The sequence below is a fragment of the Battus philenor genome, unplaced genomic scaffold, assembly GCF_028537555.1.
Source record: "Battus philenor isolate CCGP_79_NKW_IND1 unplaced genomic scaffold, ilBatPhil1.0.hap1 SCAF_29, whole genome shotgun sequence".
NCBI lineage: Eukaryota > Metazoa > Arthropoda > Insecta > Lepidoptera > Papilionidae > Battus > Battus philenor.
In genome coordinates, this window is record NW_027181692.1 from 6,108,730 (window position 1) to 6,130,137 (window position 21,408).

Genomic DNA, 21,408 nt, shown 5'->3' on the forward strand with positions numbered 1-21,408 from the left:
CGATTCTCAGACATACTGAATACGCATGAAAAATTTGGTAAAAATCGGTCAAGCCGTTTCGGAGGAGTTCAAGTTCGAACACCGTGACACGAGAATTTTATATATTAGATTTAGGATGATGCATATATAGTTTTAATTTAATTTAATTTAATATTCTTTATTGTACACTATAAGATACATAATATACAGATACAATAATATAGAGAAAAGTACAATGGGCGGTCTTAACACACAAGACAATCTCTTACAGACAACCATAGTAAGTAAAAGATAAAAGTACTTATAAAGGGTAGTTCACGTGTACAAAAAAAATATTCACAAACAAATGAACACGAATATACATAAACATACATAGACATACATACATACGTATATAACATATATACTTATAATAAAAAAGGTTTAATACATATTATAAATATAATACAATAATAAATAAAAAACATCTAAGGATATATATAATAATATTGCATCCTTTTCCTCAAATTATTTCAATTAAATTTTACGATATAATTACACTAAAAAATGATACACAGGAAATTCTATTATATTTGTGATAAATCATAAAATCGGACACAAATCGATTTTCGTTCAGTAATTAATCGAATTATAATATAAATCGGACGAACATGTGAACAGAATTAATAGTTGCACTGCATTCTCCCACTCGACGCTCGCCTCTCTATTTCTGAACGGTACATTTTATAACAAATTGGTGGGAAAACTAGACAAGTTCGCGCGCTTTTCCCTAGTCCGCCATTTTTATTTACAATTTGTGATTTTTTTTTGTTTTACATATTTAATTACGCACAAATTTTTTTTTAATTTTAAATTTTTAACTGATAATAAATATTGGCTACAATGCATCACATACCGCTGGCGTGTTTTCTCTCTATTATACGTAAGTATTTTTTTTATTTAATTTACTATAAAATAGATCAGTGGTCGAAAAATCATAAAACACGAGTGATTCAAAAATTTTTTTACTATATTTGCACGATATATCAAAACAGTTTTAAAACTACCGTCACTTTTTAAATACCACCATGCAATGTGTATTTAATATAATTTTTAATATTTAAGTATATTTAATATTTATATAATATGACATCAATTTTCATTAATTTTTTCTTACAATAAATTATAGTCTATACACACGTATATATATATATATATATATATATATATATATATATATACGTAAGTATATATATATATACGTGAGAGAGAGTATAATTTATTGTATTTATTTTTGTATTTTATTCTTAGCAGCGTAACAAACTTTTCACTCTATATTTCTTGTAACTTCATGGTTAAATGTTAAGAACAAAATGGCCATATACATATGTATATGTGTGCATGTGTATATATATATAGCCAATATACGGTTAGCGACCCACACGGGTATCTTTGTAGGTTTATTTTTGGCGTTCCATAAACGTACCCAAATTCCCATTATTTACACCAAAATTTAATTATAAAAAGAATTAAAATAAATGGTTAAGAAATTAAATATTAGTTTCCTGCACATCATATTTTTAAACAATTTCATATCTTTAACAGTAAACAATATAACTTGTACCAGCGAGAATATTTTTTATAATCTGTGTAGACAACACGCCTCAACAACGTGAGCATTGGTAGCACAGCGGTGACGACTTGTGATCGTTCATCGCGAGTTCTATTCCCGGGCATCTCATATAATTCACATTTCGTGCATTAATTACACTGCCAATGCTCACAAACAAGACTTTACAAAGATTATAGCAGCATCCTTCGCGTACCAAAACATGACACTGTCATCACCGAACGATGTGATAACGGTGTATCACCCTACAGATATATTTGTGGAAGGCAAAAGCCTTGCTGGCCTCTGTGGGCTAAAACAACGTCTAACGACGGCGACGTTGACAACATGATACAGATCCTTTTTCATTCACCGTTCATTCCGTATCGAACCATATTTTTTGTTCGGCAATGTGGACTATACTTTCTATTTATAGCCCAATGTAATGCTATAAGTGAACTTGTTACTGGCTCTTAGTTTAACACACGAAACTCTGTGTGTATATATATATATATATATATATATATATATATATATAGCCGACAGTGTTTAATTCAAATATAAAAACATACGATGAATTATATATCTATATATCGTTCACCTCAAGATAAGTCTACCGTCTCTTCTAAATAATAAATGCGGAGAAGAATAGTGGAAAGGATCTCAGCGGGACTATATTTATATTTATTTAATAATTAAAAATCACTTATATTTAATAAACATTGAAAATTTTTCTCAGTTGTCTATGTTTTTAGAGATGCTCCGAGAGTTGTGTTACTTTAAAATAAACAAATTTTTCGCGCCCACACTCTGTATATACGTTTTAATTTGATTTCAGCCACCGTATCTGATTTAATGTCACATTTTGTTACAAAGACATTTATTTATTCTCCGGCCTCGAACCCGGAACACCGCCACAGACGACTGCGCCGACTCGCGTTTCCCGGCAGCTATCTACACTATTTATGCAATAATTTCGCTAACACATGTTATGCGAGAGCAATTACGCACACACAATATTGAATATTCCTTACTTCCGGTATTAATACTTTGTTTAATTTGCGTAATGTTCAATCTAAATACAACTTTATAGCTAAAGACATAGAGTTCTATTTGAATCGTTTTACCAAGGAGAAGGTAGAGACGTAATTTATTACCATTCCATTGATTTATCGAAGCTGTGCCGGGCATATCGAGTAGTAGGAACTGGATACGGTGCTCAGAGCTGAAGAGTAGCAGCATTAAAGATCATCATCAGTACATCAACCCATAGATGCCCACTGCAAGGTATATACATCCTACCGGTTTTACGCTGCATAAGGCCTAGGACTCCCTTCACCGAACAGACTTCTCCCTACCTAATAAAATTTTAACCCTTAAATGCGTGACTTTTATTTATACTTTAAAAAAAATATATTTATCTTGCAGATAAGTGCACTAAAACGCAGGGCAAAAAAAAAATAAATAGAATGAATATAATATTTTATAAACATACTTTAAAAAAAAAACCTTATGTTGCATATATACAACACTATGCATTTACTCTCTCATTTTACGTTTAAATGGTATGTTGCAGTATTACATCATTATGCATTTAAGGGTTAAATCATACTACCTGTTTGGACGGCTAGCGTTACGCCGAGTACTGTGTCGTGCCTGTATCGATTCATACTCGAAACGCCACCCCGTGTCTAGAGAAACTCGCCGAAATATCTCGACGACAACCTATCACACTTGCAGGCTAGCAGCGCGTGTACAACACTCAAATTTAAATTTGAATTCATTTATACTAATCATTTCAGTCGTCATTTCTTTTGTCGTTTCATAGGTGCCCACTACAAGGCAGGGGGAGACCTTCAAAAATATATATGGCGTGACATACAATGATCGCTACGCTTGGTAGAAGGGAGTTCCTATTTCTGTCCCACACTACTTATGTGACGTTTTGTCAATCGTGCGACAGAGATAACGCTCTACTAAACCGAAAATAGCCGACTGTCTCTTTCCAAATGTCGATGTGCAATTATTTTAATATTAACACGTTGAACGCCATGGCGGACACCATGTGTCCGACAGCATAATGTCCCCTGGGGCCACACCATTAAATCGAAAATCGTCAAAAAATCGCCAAGGTGTTTTTTTTGCAAATGTTGTCAGTAAAACCCTTAAAAAATATGGGCGATTTACGAAACAGCGATTTACCCATCATTTTTCTGCGGGGCCGCGCGGGTCACATGCCTTGGTTAAAACAGTCGAAACACTGTCCGCTGGCTCCCTAGAGGCTTCTGAAGTGATCGAGGGCATGCGGACACGTGGTGTCCGACGCGGCCTCTTGGACCCAACATGATGGCAGTCACATGGTGTCCGTCGCGGCCCACTGAACTAAACATGGTTTTTAATCTGGCGTTCAACGTGTTAATTACCACCACCACACATAAATGTTTGCAATGTCAGATCAAGCATTTCTAATCAGGTTTGAACACAGCATAGATTATGTTGGTCGTCTTTCGAAAGACCATCGTTGCCCTTAATACTTGTGTTTTGGACCGCGACGTCGTGAGTATTGTTGCATAAGATGCACTTATTTGCAGCCAATTAAACTCAATTTCTAATCAAGGATGCATTCTATAACACTACATAACGAATTCCAACTAATACTATGAAATAATCTGACTAATTGTGCGGAAAGCGGTGAAGAAAAAAATTATGTGAAATATTTTATACCCTTGAACCTAAAATAGGTCCTAGCTAACGGCCTCGACCAGAAATAAGTAACGGAGAGGTCTGTGCGCAGTATTTACTGATACTTTAAGATATTAAATCTTAAATGAAATCCGTAGACCAGAGTTTCCCAAACTTTTTTGTGTCGTAGACCCCTTGCCATGTTTTTCCGTGTTGGGTAGACCACCTACTTACCTGATATTGATTTCCTGTAAATATCTAACTGTAGTGAAGTTTAATGTTAAAAACTTAAAGTAAAAACGCATGTTGATTTATACATTTATTAATTGAATTTTAAAGAAAACTACTCAAAATAAAATTTTGTATCTGTTATGTGAAATATACGTAACATTAAATAAACATAAAATAAACTATAAATAAAATAACATAAGCAATAAGTCAATATTTTTAGTGAGAAGGATGAACCTGATGCTTTAATAATAAATTATCAACATTTGGCGTCAATTTTGTAAGGGTTAATCTTAAATCTCCTCGGCCAATGATGTCCAGTCTGTGGACCCCCATTTTCATTTCATGGACCCCCAAATTTTTTTTCGCTGACGTAGACTCCTTGCAGGTTGATATAGACCACTTTGGGAATCACTGCTCTAAGACATCAAATCAGAAATGAAATCCGTAGACGAACGAATGTAACCAACACGACCCAGTTGATTAGCAAACTGAAATAGTACTTATAAAAGAATCAATGTTATGGTTTTTAGAAAAATGTAGTAACATATGCCAAATAGTAAAATTACAAAAGGAAATGTAAATAAATAAAATTGATATAGTCTGTGATAATTAACATAAAAAACTATAATCTAGGAATATAGACGGAGGAAGGAAGAAGATGCAAGAAAGATCTGCAAGCGAAGAATGAGATAATTGTGAAGGGTAAAAGTAATGAATAAAAGATAATGTGAAGAATGAAAGAGAATGTAGGGTAAAATTAAAATAAAAACTGGAAAACTCATTGAACCCGAATTTGTAACGGCCATGTCCCACGCAAGATAGGGGGAACGATAGGCCCCTAAAATAGGGGTCTTTTAAAAAGAAAAAAGTTGAAGTAAAGTAAATGTATAAAAGTAAAAATATTAATTTCTTTTCAAAATATTAAAGAGTATACTACTTATAGAACTCAATATGCAAAACTATTTTCTAGTGGCGTTTTACATAACATCGTGAGAACAACGCTATTGGATTTCTAAGATACACAATGCATTACATAAATTGCAACAATGTAACGCGTGTTCATACTACACAATTGTTGATTAATCGATTCATTATATAACAAGTTGGCCTAGTAATATTCTATATTTATGAAAGTGTTCTATATTCGAAATTTTATAGAGATCTGTACACAAACGAATATAATCATCATAGCCCAGAGGACTGGTAGATTAAAGTGGTAGTAAATAGGGTTGCTTATCTGTCAATTCATTGGTCTGCGCATGCGCAAAATCTAAGGACGCGCGGCATACCATCTGTAGGCAGTTGTCAAAACCGCGTCTCACACCGAAAAATATTAAAAATTATAAGAATGTCAGACGGCTTCATGTGACATATGCGTTGCTATTTGTGAATTTGTAGTAAATCTTTAGTGCTGTTATTGAATAAGCAATTAAAGACGATCTTATATCAATTCTGAATTAATTTTTGTAACGTACATTTGAATGGTGAGATTTTATGTGAAAATGATTTCATTCGCATGATTAACATTTCATTACGGCGTTGGTTTTTCTGAAGTTGTTGTTGTAGGTGATCCTAAATCCTCAGATTTTACGATCTTTATTTTTATTTTATTTTATAGAATTTATGTTCACGTTACTATTATTTACAATTATTTTTATTTCGTTTACGTTTTTAATTCTTAAATTTGTAATTAATTTAAATTGTAATGGTCTTTAATTTTTGACACTTCGCGGCGCACATGCCCGGTTTTATAGCGTCACTTCGGCGGATTCGGACTGCGGTAAGGAAAGGGTTAAAAGCTCTTTTGACGACTAAAGTAGTAAGCCAAATGTCTCCTCTTACATACGATCACTCTTGTCTTCAATAGTTTTATAGTAAATATTTAATGCTGTGTATAAAGCAACAATTTATTTTTTACCGCAACTTTTAATGTAATTTCAATTTATATGTACTGCTGGTGTATAAATAAATTAACATCAAATGAGATATACATTCACTCTTTAAAGCTTTTACTGAAAGTACGTAAAAGCTATCATCCTGTATATTGATTACTACAGTATTACGTACAGTGGGTTCTGACTCGAAATGTAACACCATTGGTTCACAAGGAGTCCTTTATTCATAACTCAGATGATCACCCTACTTTAACACAAAGTATACTTTCGCCTAGTCCAAAGTACGCTTCCAAATCGCTCAAGAAATCACTGTCCAAATAACTTGCCAAATAGTCACTTTGTATCACTGATCGTAGATCTTAAACTTATAACTCGAAAAACAACACTGAACCGTCGTCATGGTGAGTACACTTATTTATAACACGGATAAGGTTCTAGAAAGTTCGAGATAGTACTCGATTAGGATTTTCGAGAACCGTACACAAAAATTTATAGATAACTTCAAGGTCACGCGTGTCCTTGATCCTAGGGTTCAGTGTTTATTGTTAATTAAACGGTTTTATTTAATTCGACCCGTACGGAATTTATTTATTTGGGTCAAAATTAGAAATTGAAATTTAAGCACCTTCCCGTTGTCAGATTGATCTGACATTTGGTACACACATTTAATTTAGATGACAATACAATATAATAAAATCAATAACATTATAAATCTATGATGGCCGCCGATACAAAATGGCTGGATGGATTACATATTTTTCCTTAACCCCCTCAATATGGGTATCAAATGAAAGAGCTACACTAGTAAACCACGATGATTATGTCAAAATTTTAAATTCAAGATGGATGCCGTTCCAATATGGCGGACTAGGTACATATTTTTCCACAACCACCACAATATGGGTATCAAATAAAACCGTTTAACTTAAAAGTTTTTTTTTACCGATTTTTATATATATTGACAATAGGTTAAAAGTTAATCTGAGTGCAGATTACTATAGCATGACTTATTTTCCAGACCCCCCGGAAATACAGTTCGAGAATGCGGTCTTGCAGATGACACCCATAGACAAATCAAAGTGCCCGTACATGTTAGACAGCAGCGACGTGAGCTTTCAGCTGTACACAAAGTAAGAAAAACCAATACATTTGCTTTCTTTAACATAATAAGACAAAGAAATATGTAAAACAGACTCCTGGAAACGCACCTTTTGGGGTAACTTGTACGTTCATCTGAAACAGTGATTCACAAAGTGATCTATATCGAACCCTAGGGGTCTATGACAACCTGCAAGGGGTCTACGTCAGCGAAAAAGAATTTGGGGGTCCATGAAATGAAAATGGGGGTCCACAGACTGGACAACATTAGCCGAGGAGATTTAAGATTAACCCTTACAAAATTGACCCCAAACATTGATAATTTATTATTAAAGCATCAGGTTCATCCTTCTCACTAAAATATTGACTTATTGCTTATGTTATTTTATTTATAGTTTATTTTATGTTTATTTAATGTTACGTATATTTTACATAACAGATACAAAATTTTATTTTGAGTAGTTTTAGTTTAAATTCAATTAATAAATGTATAAATTAACATGTGTTTTTACTTTAAGTTTTTAACACTAAACTTCACTACAGTTAGAAATATACAGGAAATCAATATCAGATAAGTAGGGGGTCTACTCAACACGGAAAAACATGGCAAGGGGTCTACGATACTAAAAAGATTGGGGAACTCTGATCTAAAATCATCATAATTTTTTTATTTATGAAGAAATTTTGGTGAAGCTTTCAGAAATCTTACAACAGATGCATTCTAGGTTATTGCAAAAAAATATTTTTTCAACTTATTTACTTAAAAAAAAAAAATTGTGAGAAAGTTTTGTATTGTAAAAGAGGTACTTCAGATATTATAAAAAAGGTTTTTAATAATTGTTATCAATTTTAATTCAAAAATAATACTTTTTTAAAATATGATACGGTGTAAAACATTTTCAATATTTACACGCCAAAATGCAATGCAACGTGTCGAATTCTCTCCGAGGCTGTTTTTACATATTTCCTTTTCTTGGATGATGTCATTGCTGTTACCCCGAGGGCTTGTACAGCTTCATCAGAGCTGAATTCAGGAACGGAAGAGTCCGTGAACTTAAAAATAAAACAGAAGCTGGACAGATGCACTCCAGTTGTACGATGACGTTCGCACGTAGTAAACCGCTCTACCCGAGTAGAGCTGTGTAGTGTTGATGTTGTGTATGCGGCTTGGTACGGCAGCGTGGACCACAGGCGAGCCAAGAATGGATCCGGATCCAACATCGGTTCGTCCACGCTGTTCGCGGGTAGAGCGAGCGACCGCCCCTTAAGAACGGGTGTTGTGGTGTGGTGAGCAGTGTTTTGTTCTATTGTGAATGACGCGATGTCCTGAGAATGTCACAGGTGAAGTGGTCACTGATGCCGCGTGAGGGTTTCAGGGTAACATTAAACATTTATATAAAGGGGGATTATTGCGTATGTCATACTTCTTTATTATTAATATATGAATGATTTATCCAGGTACAACCCCACCATTTACCAGGAGCTGACTCTGAACGACGACGAAAGTTTGTTCGCATCACACATAGATTTCAACATTCCCACCGTCATCTATTTCCACGCTTTCATGGAATCGGCGTCAGACGGCTCTTCTCTCATGGTCAGAGAAGGTAAGTATCTTTTATACAGGAAATCATTAGCGCTAGGAGATTAAATGATGGAAGATACTCCTGCAATGTTTCTATCTACGATAATGAGTACTACACAAGTATCCTGACATATACAGGATGATTGGTAATAGGTGTAATGTGGAAGGTGTTATTCTGTAATTATTTGTCAGCACAAAGATATAAAGCTTCCACACCCATTTCCAAGCACTCTGTGTAAAGCGATCACTCTGGAATTTGCTTCATTTATTGCAATATATATCATTCCAATCCAAAAGATAGACAGAAGACATTGGTTAAGGTCCTCGAAAGATGCGTTAGATACGTAGGATGCTATTGTTTAGTATTATTGTCTAAAGTAGCAGTTGACGTAGAGCGTCGCTCATGCAACCGTTGGAGCCGGTAGCCGTGGCGTAGGTAGACCTCATTTGATGGTCCAAAGACTTATTCAAGGTCACGGGAAGTCTCTGGATACGGGCAGAGGAAGACCACTGCAGTGATCTTTGACAGAAACCTATGCTTTCCAGTCAGCGTCTATCGGCTGACATATACGAATGATTTAATGTATTGTTTAGGCCAGTGATTCCCAAAGTGGTCTATATCGACCCCTAGGGATCTGTGACAACCTGCAAGGGGTCTACATCAGCGCAACGAAATTTGGGGGTCCATGAAATGAAAATGGGGGTCCACGATAGTGGATCTCAACACATACACTGATAGTACCTATTTACTTACATCATACTATCTTATAATATCAAAACATTTACATTATTTATAAAAGTACGTATGGAGTAAAAAATTATTATATATGATTATAAAATTGTGTAAGTTGTTGGATGTTGGTATTCGCTTTGTGGTCGCAATAAATTTTGAACTTGTAAAAACGTGAAAGTCGCAGTCTCAGAGCTTAGGTAAGTAGGGGGTCTACCCAACACGAAAAAACATGGCAAGGGGTCTACGACACAAAAAAGTTTGGGGAACTCTGGTTTAGGCTATCAGATATGGAGTAATGAAGGGATCCTTGTTGTTTATGGAACTGACGTCAATGTCAACGAGATGAAGGATCCATGAACTTAACAAAATGAATGTATCCCGATTTCGACAATTGAACTAAGGCGTTCCAATGAAGGTAGACTATAAGGCATGGTTGCACAGACTTATTAAGACTAGGGGCCACTCGGGCAAATCATGAACTGATGGCGGGCCGGCCGCCAGAAGTATAGGTAATTAAATTTTGTTGGTTTTATTCTGGAATAGAATTCTATACTTTCCGAATGTACGAGAGTATTATTTTTGCTGTCTGCGGGCCACGGGTTGTGCATCCATGCTGTAAGGTATAGTGTAAGTGTACGATGTGAGATGAAAGCTAGAAGTATTCGATGATCGAAGGTGGAATCCAGGTTCAACTTCTGATCACCCTCGCTGTGTACGAATGGGTTGTGGAAACTCAGAGATAGGACCAGTAAGGACGATCTCAGGACGCTTCATACAACACAAAGTGTCAACGAATTAAGTTGCCTTAATAATAATATACTTTAGATTTTAGATTTGAAACCAAGAAAATAAAGGTCCTATTATACCTTGCGGACTTGTATTATATATGCTCCGACGCATAAAGGTTTTTTTTAAGACTAAATTCAGAAGTTACGAATTTTTGGTCACTAAAACACGAAACACGTGTTGAGTGGTTTAACGGTGGCAGTTGTGTAATTCGCATTGTTTGCCGCAAACGCTTTTATCAATGGGCTGGCGGGCGGTGCACTTTGTTGCACGACTACCACTGTATGTGCGGAAGTGTCGAAATATTGGTCCTTTTCTTAGTTAGGATGGACTTCCGCAAGGTAGCGCCTAATTCCATAAAATAGTTACGTATTTCCTTATTTGTATATAAATAGTATCTGGTAACTATTTTTATATACGATTTAACATTTAGAAACATTAATAGTATGTTTATACGCTTGTAGTGCCAGCAAGACAGACTATATGTCTACATTCCATGTAAGCTATGACTTCCTCTCATTCTCTTGTCAGCTTACATACGACGAGGAGACACAAACATAATCATGGTGGAAGCACAACGTCTGGAAGCTGGACCCTGGTACATCACAGCGGCGGAGAACACCTGGTACATAGGGCAGTATGCGGCGCGATTCATCGACTACTTGGTATCCAGGTGTGTTGGCATTATTTTTGATTTAATACATTAAAGGTAAAAAAAAATATTTCCTCATAATTTCATGAACGTACCTTATTTGTCACTTTTGTTTTTTTTGCATTTAAATAACAAGTCGATGTAATGTCACGAGAAATATAGAGTGAAGATATTGTTACGCAGCTAAGAATAAAATAAACACTTGTGTTCGGTACCGCCCCCTTTATTAGACAATTTCTCTCTACTATTTAAGTGTATGCGACAAAAAAAAAAACAATAAGGCGTTGTTCTGAAAACAGAGAATCGATATTTAAGTTTATTGTTTAAATTATCGATGCCTTTTTCAAGTTTATTCTGAAATATTTTAAATTATCACTTTGACATCTCAAATACCAACTGTTTTACCGACCGGAAACAACAATGGACGCTATCGTAACACTATTAATAACAGCGCCATCTATGAAGTGTCAAGGTTAAACAGCCACTGCTTCACCGACATTTAATAAGCGCGGCAAAATACAAAATATAATTGATAAAAAGACTAGTTTCTTTACATATGTATATTCAGGATGAACACCTTTTAATTTGAAATGACGTTCGCTATAAAACAGCAAGACATCAATAAATCAATTCATTTATTAAAAAATATATATTACTCTTTAGTCGTCTACCCTCAACAGTTTTACACAATCCTATGTTACGTGTCTACCCTACAATAATCGATTAACAAATCAATACAATTACTATTTATCCTAAAACACATTGGGTCTAAGTGTATGTAAATATGTTTTAGGCGGTTTTACATATGTATCATGGAGAAATTCAAATCTAGATTTGAGATAAAAACTACGAAGTATAACATATCATATGTTCAGGATAACAAGAGAAATATCTTGTATATTCTTTATAGAATATTTATACCATCACTTTTTTCTTCCTTTTAGATCTCTTCCTTGGTTCTCTCTTTGATGGTTAATTAGCAACTCCTCTCTATCCTCTCCTCTATGCTTTCGTCTGCTTTTTTCTTTTTAATTCCGTGCTTCTGAAAGAAAAGCATAGTCTTACCGGTCGTTAGCCAGTCCTCTTGTCTCCCTTCTCCAACGCACAAGTCTAGTATGAATTCTTTCTGCGCGAGATCTTTTTCTTCACCATTTAGCCCGGGTCATATAAAATAGGGTAAAGATATCCCCTGCCCGTCGTAAGAGGTCACTAAAAGAACTTCGGAATGGGGGGCGTTTAAGCTGGGATCCTTCATTGTCTACTCGATGCAAACCCAAGAAGGGTAGCATCGCAAAGTGATTTTGTTTTGCTGCGGTACAGCGAGGATGCCGAGGATGGCTTCCATACAACGACCACCAAGGGGTTTTAGCTGATAGGAATCTCAAATAACCATGTCCTTTCCTCAGAGAGCAGGCTATGGTGTGTGTATTCAGATTTCCCACCGAAACCAAAAAAACACGCATCCAAATAGTTTTATATTTAAAAAGTTTTGTAACGTATTGCTGAAAGAATCCACGTAACCTATCTCCAAAGTTTTTTTTACAATATATCCTCCTATTTAAGTATGTTGTTAGTTATCTGGTATTAAATATACTTCTTATCATGTATACGTAGTATTTATTATTGAAAATTTTATTTTTTATTTAATCACATTTACAAGACCTCTTTCACCATTCTAGATTGACTGATGGAGAATGGTTAAAAGGCATCAAGTCAATCATTACACAAGTCGAAAAAAAAAATAAGACCTTATCAGTCAGATAAGACACTGACCCTCACTTTAACAAATTCCAGAGGTCTGAAGCTGTCAAATACACATTTGATCGGTCACAGCTTGGGGGCACAATCAGCCGGTGTTGCCGGAGGCGCTTTAACATCTGGTGAGTAGAGAACGAACAAAATTTCAAGGTCACGAAGGGTTGCTCGTATCAAGTGGCAGTTGGTGGGGTACATCGACGGGTTATGACTCAAATATTCACGAGTAGCGACCACGAGCCGGTAGACTGGGTAGTTGCTCCCCCTCTCCCCCGAATGGTTCACCGACATAGTCAAAATTGCGGTACGTCTGGATGTAAACAGCGCAAGACCAGCTATTGCTTCGATGTTTCGGGAAGGTCTATCCCCTGCAGTGGGCATCTATGGACTGACACGATGAGTATGAAGAAATAAAAACATGAAATTCTCTTGTTCTCTACCAAATTAAACTTTAACAATTTCTTTTTTTTTTTCTTTTCCCCAGGACAAGTCGCCCGAATAACCGCTTTGGATCCAGCTCTGCCGCTCTTCGATAAGGTGTCCCTGGAACAGAGGCTGGACCCTTCGGACGCAGAGTTTGTGGACGTCATACATACGGATATGGGGATATTCGGTACTTTTTATCTTTGAGCGGTGACATTTATTCATAGTAAGAAAAGCACCAATATTTAACCACCAGTTATAGTAGAAGCTAATGTTCGAAATTCAAATTAAAGCTTTTTTTTAATATATGTATTTAATGGAATCAGGCGTTACCTCGCGAAAGTCCATCCTAAGTAAGAAAAGGACCAATATTTAGCCACCTCCGCACATGCAGTGGTAGTCGTGCAACAAAGTGCACCGCCCTCCAGCCCGCTGATAAATTCGTATGCGGCAAACAATGCGAATCACACAACTGCCACCGCCAAATCACTCAAAACGTGTGCTAAATATTGGTCCTTTTCTTACTTAGGATGGACTTCCGTAAGGTAACGCCTGATTCCATTAAACATTTATATTTCGTATGACCATCGAAGACCGGCACATCTCGCTGGCCAAGTGCTACAGACCGTTAAATGCCTTGAGGTTTAGGACAATGTGCCGGGCCAACTCATCAAAATATTCTGCCGTAGATTTTTTCTTAAGGTGGTCCGGTAAGTTCAACGGAGGTCCAACTTAGCTTACGTATTTTAACATAAACACCATTGTCGCCCCTCGCGCAAGTAGAATTTTTTAAGTGTTTCAATGAACGTGTTAAATTTACATATGAGTAATACCATATACAGTTACAGTATTACAGTTCAAACCTGATCACAATTGTTACATAGTAGTTAAGAAAAGGACTAATATTTAGCCACTTCCGCACATGCAGTAGTAGTCGTGCAACAAAGTGCACCGCCCGCCAGCCCGCTGATAAATGCATATGCGGCAAACAATGCGAATTACACAACTGCCACCGCCAAATCACTCAACACGTGTGCTAACAAGTGTTGTGGGATAAACAAGGAGGCATCTTCAAGAGTTAAGTTACACCGATTAGTGCCAAACACAGAGTGATAAACACAAAGTCTCTGTGTTTGGCATTGTTTGCCGAATACACTTTTATTAGCGGGCGGGCGGTGCACTTTATCGCACGACTACCACTGCATGTACGGAAGTGGCTAAATATTGGTCCTATTCTTAACTACTATGTAACAATTGTGATCAGGTTTGAACATGATAGAAAATCATGGCAAGCCATAGAAATATGCTAACGCATGCATTTCATTGGTCAATGCAAAAGGTATCTCCGAGCTATAGACCATCCATGAGACCAGTTGACAAATGTTCCAGGATTCCCTGGACCAGTCGGTCATGCTGACTTCTACCCTAACGGAGGTAAAAGCCCCCAACCTGGCTGCAACCTGGAGGTAGTATTAACACAACAGCTGCTCCTCAATAAATGTAAGTACCTTCAGATTAACATGAGCTTTTAATTATAATTCTTACAATTACTAACTTGGGCTATAACACACGGCACACGTAAGCAATATTTTCCTATACAAGGTGATTGGTTCAAAATGTAAAAACTTTAAATATAATGCAATACCCAGCGATAAATATTGCACGCCGATATTAGGAAAGAGACGATCGGCTAATTTCGGCTTTGTAGAGCGTTATCTCTGTCGCACGACTGCCAAAACCTCACATAGGTAATGTGGGACAGAGATAATGCTCTACGAAGCCGAAATTAGCCGATTGTCTCTTTCCAAAGGTCGATGTGCAATATTTATCGCCGGATACTGTACAACCTATATGAGTAAGATTAATGAATACAGAAACAATAACGTAATAATAATATAGTTAGAAAAAGAGTTTTTAAATTTCAGATTACTACATATAAAATTAATAGTTGTTTATTATCTGTTCATGCAGACTATGTGAGACTTTGTTTGTGAGTTGTCTTGTCGCATTATTATTAACAAAAAAATCAGTGATTTTATACAGTATGATTTTTTTATTTTATTTCAAATGGACCCGGTATTGTGGCCCTCTCGTACTCCCAATCTTGTGGGACAGGGTTTGATATTCTTTAATAATTATTTTCACATCCTTTTCTTATATCTGTACTCTTCTATCATTATTCGTATGATCTATCTTTTCTCTTCTTTCATTCCTTTTCATACTTATTTCCGTTCACTCATCGCCTCGTTCTTCAAATATCCGGGTTATATCACATTTCCTATACGGTATGATTTGAAATAGGTTTTTACACGAATATAAGGCGTTTTTCGTTATATTTTTATTTCTGTTTTTATATGTTATCAGTGTGTTATTGTTTTCGTACTACACATCATTCAATTACTGTATGTTTATTTGATATTAATAATTAAACTTTAAGGCCTGTTGTACACGGTGCAACTAAGATATAGGTTGAGATTGAACAATTGCCGCATAATTAGTCGTTTCCTCATTCTCCTATGCTTTCATCCTGTGTGCTTTCAATCTTTACGACTTTTATGGAGAAGAAAATAAAGAGACGCGGGTAATGTAGTTTCGCAGATATTTATATGGAGAAGCTCCCACGGGCTATACTATAGACCATGGATGCACAGACCGCGGCCCGCCGGTCGAACACTGGTGGCCCGCCGACAACAAAAATAATACTCTCGTACATTCGAAAAATATTGAATTCTATTCCAGAATAGAACCAAATAAAAATTTAATTACCTATACTTCTGGCGGCCGGCCCGCCATCAGTTCATGATTTGCCCGAGTGGCCCCTAGTCTTAATAAGTCTGTGCAACCATGCTATAGACCATGGGAGCAAATCTTATTAGCTTCAACAGAAGCACTGCCTATGCAAATTCAAGAATAATTAACAGATTTAAATAGCGACATGACGATAAAACTTCGATTCCGAAGTTCCATTACATGTTTTTTTCTGGGTTTATATCAAAAAAAGAATATTCTCGCATTTCAAAAAAAGCAACATTGACTCTTTTTCAATTTTCGATAACATATTTATGTGAGCAAGTATTTTCAAATCTATTATTAATTAAAAATGGTAGGCGCTCGAGCTTATAAGATCTTGAACAAGAACTTGCGGTATCAAAAATTAAGCCTAACATAAAAACAATTTTCACATTAAAAATAATTATATAAATATAACCAATAATAAAGAATTTACAAAAATAACTGATATATATTTGAACTTTTCTTTCGTACAAAAATATATTGTAAAATTTATTTTTTAATAAAATAATATATAATTTATTTTTCGCTGTGACTTGAGTCTAGGTAAGTTATTAGTGTTCCGTAGATGGGAGAAGGTTGCGAAGCATTGGTCTAGACAACACATAACCGTGCTTATATACTGTGATTTTACAAAAAACTTTTAATACATTACTACATTATGACTACATTATTTTATTTAAAGTCGCTGCCCAAGCGCTAAAGACCGTTAAATGCCCTGAGATTTAGGACAAAATGCCGGGCCGACTCATCAAAACATTCTGCTATAGATTTTTTCTTGAGAAGGTCCGGCAAGTTGAACGGAGGTATATTAAGGTTTTCACATTAGGTCACGTGGTTACGTCTTTTGGATTCGAATCGGGAGCAGTGTCTGAGTAAGTGATCAAAAGTCTGTACTGTGGAGTCGTCACATGGGCAAGTCTCATTATCGATTATTTTAAAACTGTGCAGGTACTGCTTGCAGTACCCGTGCCCGCTTAGTAGTTGTGTGAGATGGAAAGATGTCTTGATGAGTTTTCTAAGTTTGTTTATGTCGGTGCGTTTCGAAAGGAGTCCCATGCTGGCGTTGAAATCAGGGAAGAAACAATACCCTCCCTGATAGGCGGAGAACATAAGCAGTCATTCTTATACCCTCTGCAAAGAAATTGCAAAAAGTGCAATAGAAATAAACATAGTAAATAAATAGATAAATAGATAATAAAATGATAAAATAGAAACTGTGATAGAAAATAATTATAGAATAAGTAATAATAATGTAAAAATAAAAATGTAAAATAAAAAAAAAATGGAAATTGTAATAAGAAAAGAGGAAAGAATGAAAGTTGAACAGAGCAAAAGAGAAAGATAGAAGAACTGTAGCATGAAAGAGAGATAATAGACTGAAAGAGAATGTGAAGAACGAAAGAAGAGAGAGAAAATAAAAGACAATGTGAATAAATAAATGCTAAAAGTCCCTATCCCACAATAAATAGGTGTACGAGAGGCCCCCAATAGCGGGGGTCATAAAAAAAAGGAGTCCTATGGTATGTCGACCCAGACACGAGCCCTCGTATAGTACTATATGATACAAATTTTACATCAAGAATTTTATTTCCGATAAAACGTGTGTGCACCTAGCCTAATTTTCCCTTTATCTTCCGTTATCCAGTCTTTTGCAGCCACTGGCGGTCTTATATGTTCTACGCGGAATCCGTGGTGCGACCTGAATCCTTCGTCGCGTCACAGTGTTCCTCGTGGCAGCAGTACCGGACGGGAAAGTGTGCATCTTCACCGCAAGTGCACATGGGATTCGGAGTCGATCGAAAGTAAGATATTTAGTGCCAATATAAATTATTTATTTGAAATAACGCGGTTAACCAGGAAAAGATTTGATCCAAAAATTTCCAAAGGAAAAAAGGACCAATATTTAGCTTAGCTACTTCCGCACATGTAGTGGTAGTCGTGCAACAAAGTGCACCGCCCGCCAGCCCGCTGATAAATGAGCATGCGGCCAACAATGCGAATTACACAACTACGACCGTTAAATCACTTAACATGTGTTTCACACCTTCACGGGGCATTTTCAGAAGTTATTTTACACCGATTAGTGCCAAACACACAGTCGTGTGTGTTGTTTCAGCGGGCTGGCGGGCGGTGCACTTTGTTGCACGACTACCAATGCATGTGCGAAAGTGGCTAAATATTGGTCCTTTTCTTACTTAGGATGGACTTCCGCAAAATAACGCCCGATTCCATTAAATATGTAATTTTGAAAGCACTTACGTTATCTGTATGACATCAAAATACAATAAAATACAGAACTAAATAACCTCCAATTTTGGTCTACCTATATAAACGTTTATGTTTGCATGCATTTAGATATGTTTTAACTTGTTTACATTTTATAAATACTTATGTAATATTGATTTAATTATTACATCCTTTACATGTTTTTTTTTCAGAGAATATATTTAGTTTTTACATGTACCACGATTTTTCCTTCTGGAACACATTCTTAATTCAAAAATTTACCTTACGTCACATGAATTTATAACACGATTTATTTTTTTACTCAATTTTTGGTGTCATTAAAGTAACCATCCAGTATCTTGCCTGGTTAGCCCGATAGAGTCACCATTACGAACCTTGTAGCGAGTATATATACGTCGTGTCGTTGTCGATTCTTCTCTGTTAGTGTGTCGATTCTACCGCGCGGAGTCCCTTTTATACGTTTACACCGGGAAACCACTAGCGCCATCTATCGACGCTAGTCGAAACTACAGTTTCTACTACGTAGTTGTAAACTACGTTTTTATTACAATGTCATTTTAACAATCAAACTCATTTAACAATAATTATCAAATCAAGCAAATGATACTTGTTGTAACAGCTCTTAATAGATACCGGACTGTTGTATTTCGTGCGACAGAGATAACCTATATATACACGTATTATTATCCTTTTCAATTTTAAAAATCTCTATTCGTCATACGATAAATTATATGTCTAATATACTAGACGAAACTATTACTTATTCGGATATATATATATATATATATATATATATATATATATATATATTTAGTAACTAATTCATGATTTTCTTGTTTCAGTGCCCGTGGAAACTTCTACCTTATAACACATAAAGAAGCCCCATTCTCCATAGAATAGTACTTCGTAGATTATATCTTATGTATGTATATATATATATATGTGTGTGTGTTTTCTGTAACACTTATTTAGTTATAAAATATTCCACATAGTTCGTGTGACCTTATTACTGTATTTCTAATAGCATTCACTGGCATATTCCTTATTTATACAAGTTATTATTGGGTGAATGTATAGTTTATATGATGTCAATTTATATATAGTATATCTTGTCTAAAAATCAAAGCCTTCACAAATATGTAACGTAATGATAGTAAAGCAATAAAAATAATTTTAAAATTAATGTTAATAAATATTAAAAAAAATTATTAGCTTAATGCATTCCAATAGAAAAAATAAATTAATGTAACTTATTTTAGAGCAATCACTTTATATCGAGTGATTGGAGTTATGTAAATATAAAAGCTTTGAAGGGATGGATGTATAGATCATTTTCTATCCTACAATCAATGGTCTCAGAACTAATAAATAATGTAATTATTATAGTAAGAAAAATAGTTTTTAAATTTCGTATAACATATTAAAATTAATTATTATTTGCTATCTATTCCTGTAGACTTTGCAAAGTAAACTAATGTAACATATAGCTGTGATCAAGTTGTACAGGTTGATTGTAAATAGATATATAAAACTATATATTTACCCCTCTAAAGGTGTTACATCTAAAATATATGCATATTTAAATCATCCTATAAGTTAGATTGCTAATTACAAAGAATAATACCGCATAAATTAAAAATAAATTTGTTTAACGTGTTCATTTTTTTTTTACTCAACTAGTCAATTATACGAAGAAATAAATAAAGAATATATGGGAAACTGAACAAGATGTACGACTTCCTAAAAGTGGAGTAAGTGAAAAGAGAGAGAGAAAAGGTGAGTAGATAAAGGCACATTGCATGGTTTAACCTTCTAACTGCCAAGCTGTTTTGGCCATGACTTCCCCAGGTTTTGGCCATGACTTCCCCAGGTGCCAAATGGAAATATCAAGTGTAGGCTTTCCTTATGTGAAAATTTGGGATCTTTACATTCTATGAATGAATATAACACATTATGTATATCATTGTGTAATGAGACCGCCGGCGGGTCACGTTTTTGTAACATAGAAAACACGATAGGTTTTCAAAGCCAGCTTTGATATATGAATAAATTGTGAATTCAATACAAAGAAAGGTTTCTATATACATATTCTAATGTAAATTTTATATAAAAAGTGAGTCCGCCCGCGGTCTCATTGGCACCCATGATAACCGCTTCTAAAACATGCTGCAAATCGTATACCATCCCGTTATCCAGTTGCTAGGTGCCTAATGAAGCTAATAATTACCGGAGGGTCGGAAAAAAATAATATTCTTTAAATGTACAGATGAAAAATTGTGAGGTAGCCGGCGGCCCTCACGGCGCCTATTGTTGGGTATCGTGAGGTAGCCGGCGGTCCTCATAGCATTTAAAAGGTTAAGTCTCCCCCATGGACTGCCACGATGGCAGGTCCTGCGCTGCTCACATTCAGCTACTTCCCACGACCTTGTTTATGCCGTCAGTTCATCTAGTGAGTGATCTGGTTTATCCACGCCGCAGTTCCTGGCTATTATGTATTGAAGTAATTATTCCTAAATTATTTTAACATCAAATCTAGATTTATTTTTTAGAAAGTTAGTGTAAATCGTAGAAGAACGAAAGTGACGATCATAGCTCAGCGGATTGGCAAAAAATAAATAGATTACACCAATACCTCACTGTGCGTCGTGGTTACGTTCCAAAAAACACGATGCGAATTGAAACGCCGCAAAGTGAATTAAGATTTTCTATAGCAAACCATGTAAATATCGAAGATAGGTTCCAGGGTCACGAAAATACTACTTTTTAAAAAGAAAATTAAACAAAGTATACATTAAAAAAATAAAAATAATATAACTCTGCCAATAAATTAATCGGAATAATATTTACCTTTTTTCTAACCAGAAACAACACGTAAAAAATTTATATAAATTTATTATTCTCTTTAAAAAAAAGCACAACACACTACGTAATTGAAACTGAACTCCAAAATTAGCAAAATAA

At 35.4% G+C, this 21,408-nt stretch overlaps 2 protein-coding genes across 2 annotated transcripts in view; one reads left to right on the forward strand and one right to left on the reverse strand.

Moving 5' to 3' along the window:
- Positions 1-21,408, reverse strand: part of Adar (Adenosine deaminase acting on RNA) — a 64,166-nt gene that overhangs the window by 8,343 nt on the left and 34,415 nt on the right. The gene's annotated exons all lie outside the window — the stretch shown is intronic.
- LOC137926408 (pancreatic lipase-related protein 2-like) lies at positions 862-19,347 on the forward strand. Its single transcript, XM_068770008.1, has 9 exons — positions 862-901; positions 7,394-7,505; positions 8,932-9,080; positions 11,109-11,250; positions 13,024-13,109; positions 13,469-13,597; positions 14,797-14,907; positions 17,846-18,002; positions 19,290-19,347. Exons 1-9 carry the CDS (start codon positions 862-864, stop codon positions 19,345-19,347), a joined length of 984 nt encoding a protein of 327 aa, XP_068626109.1.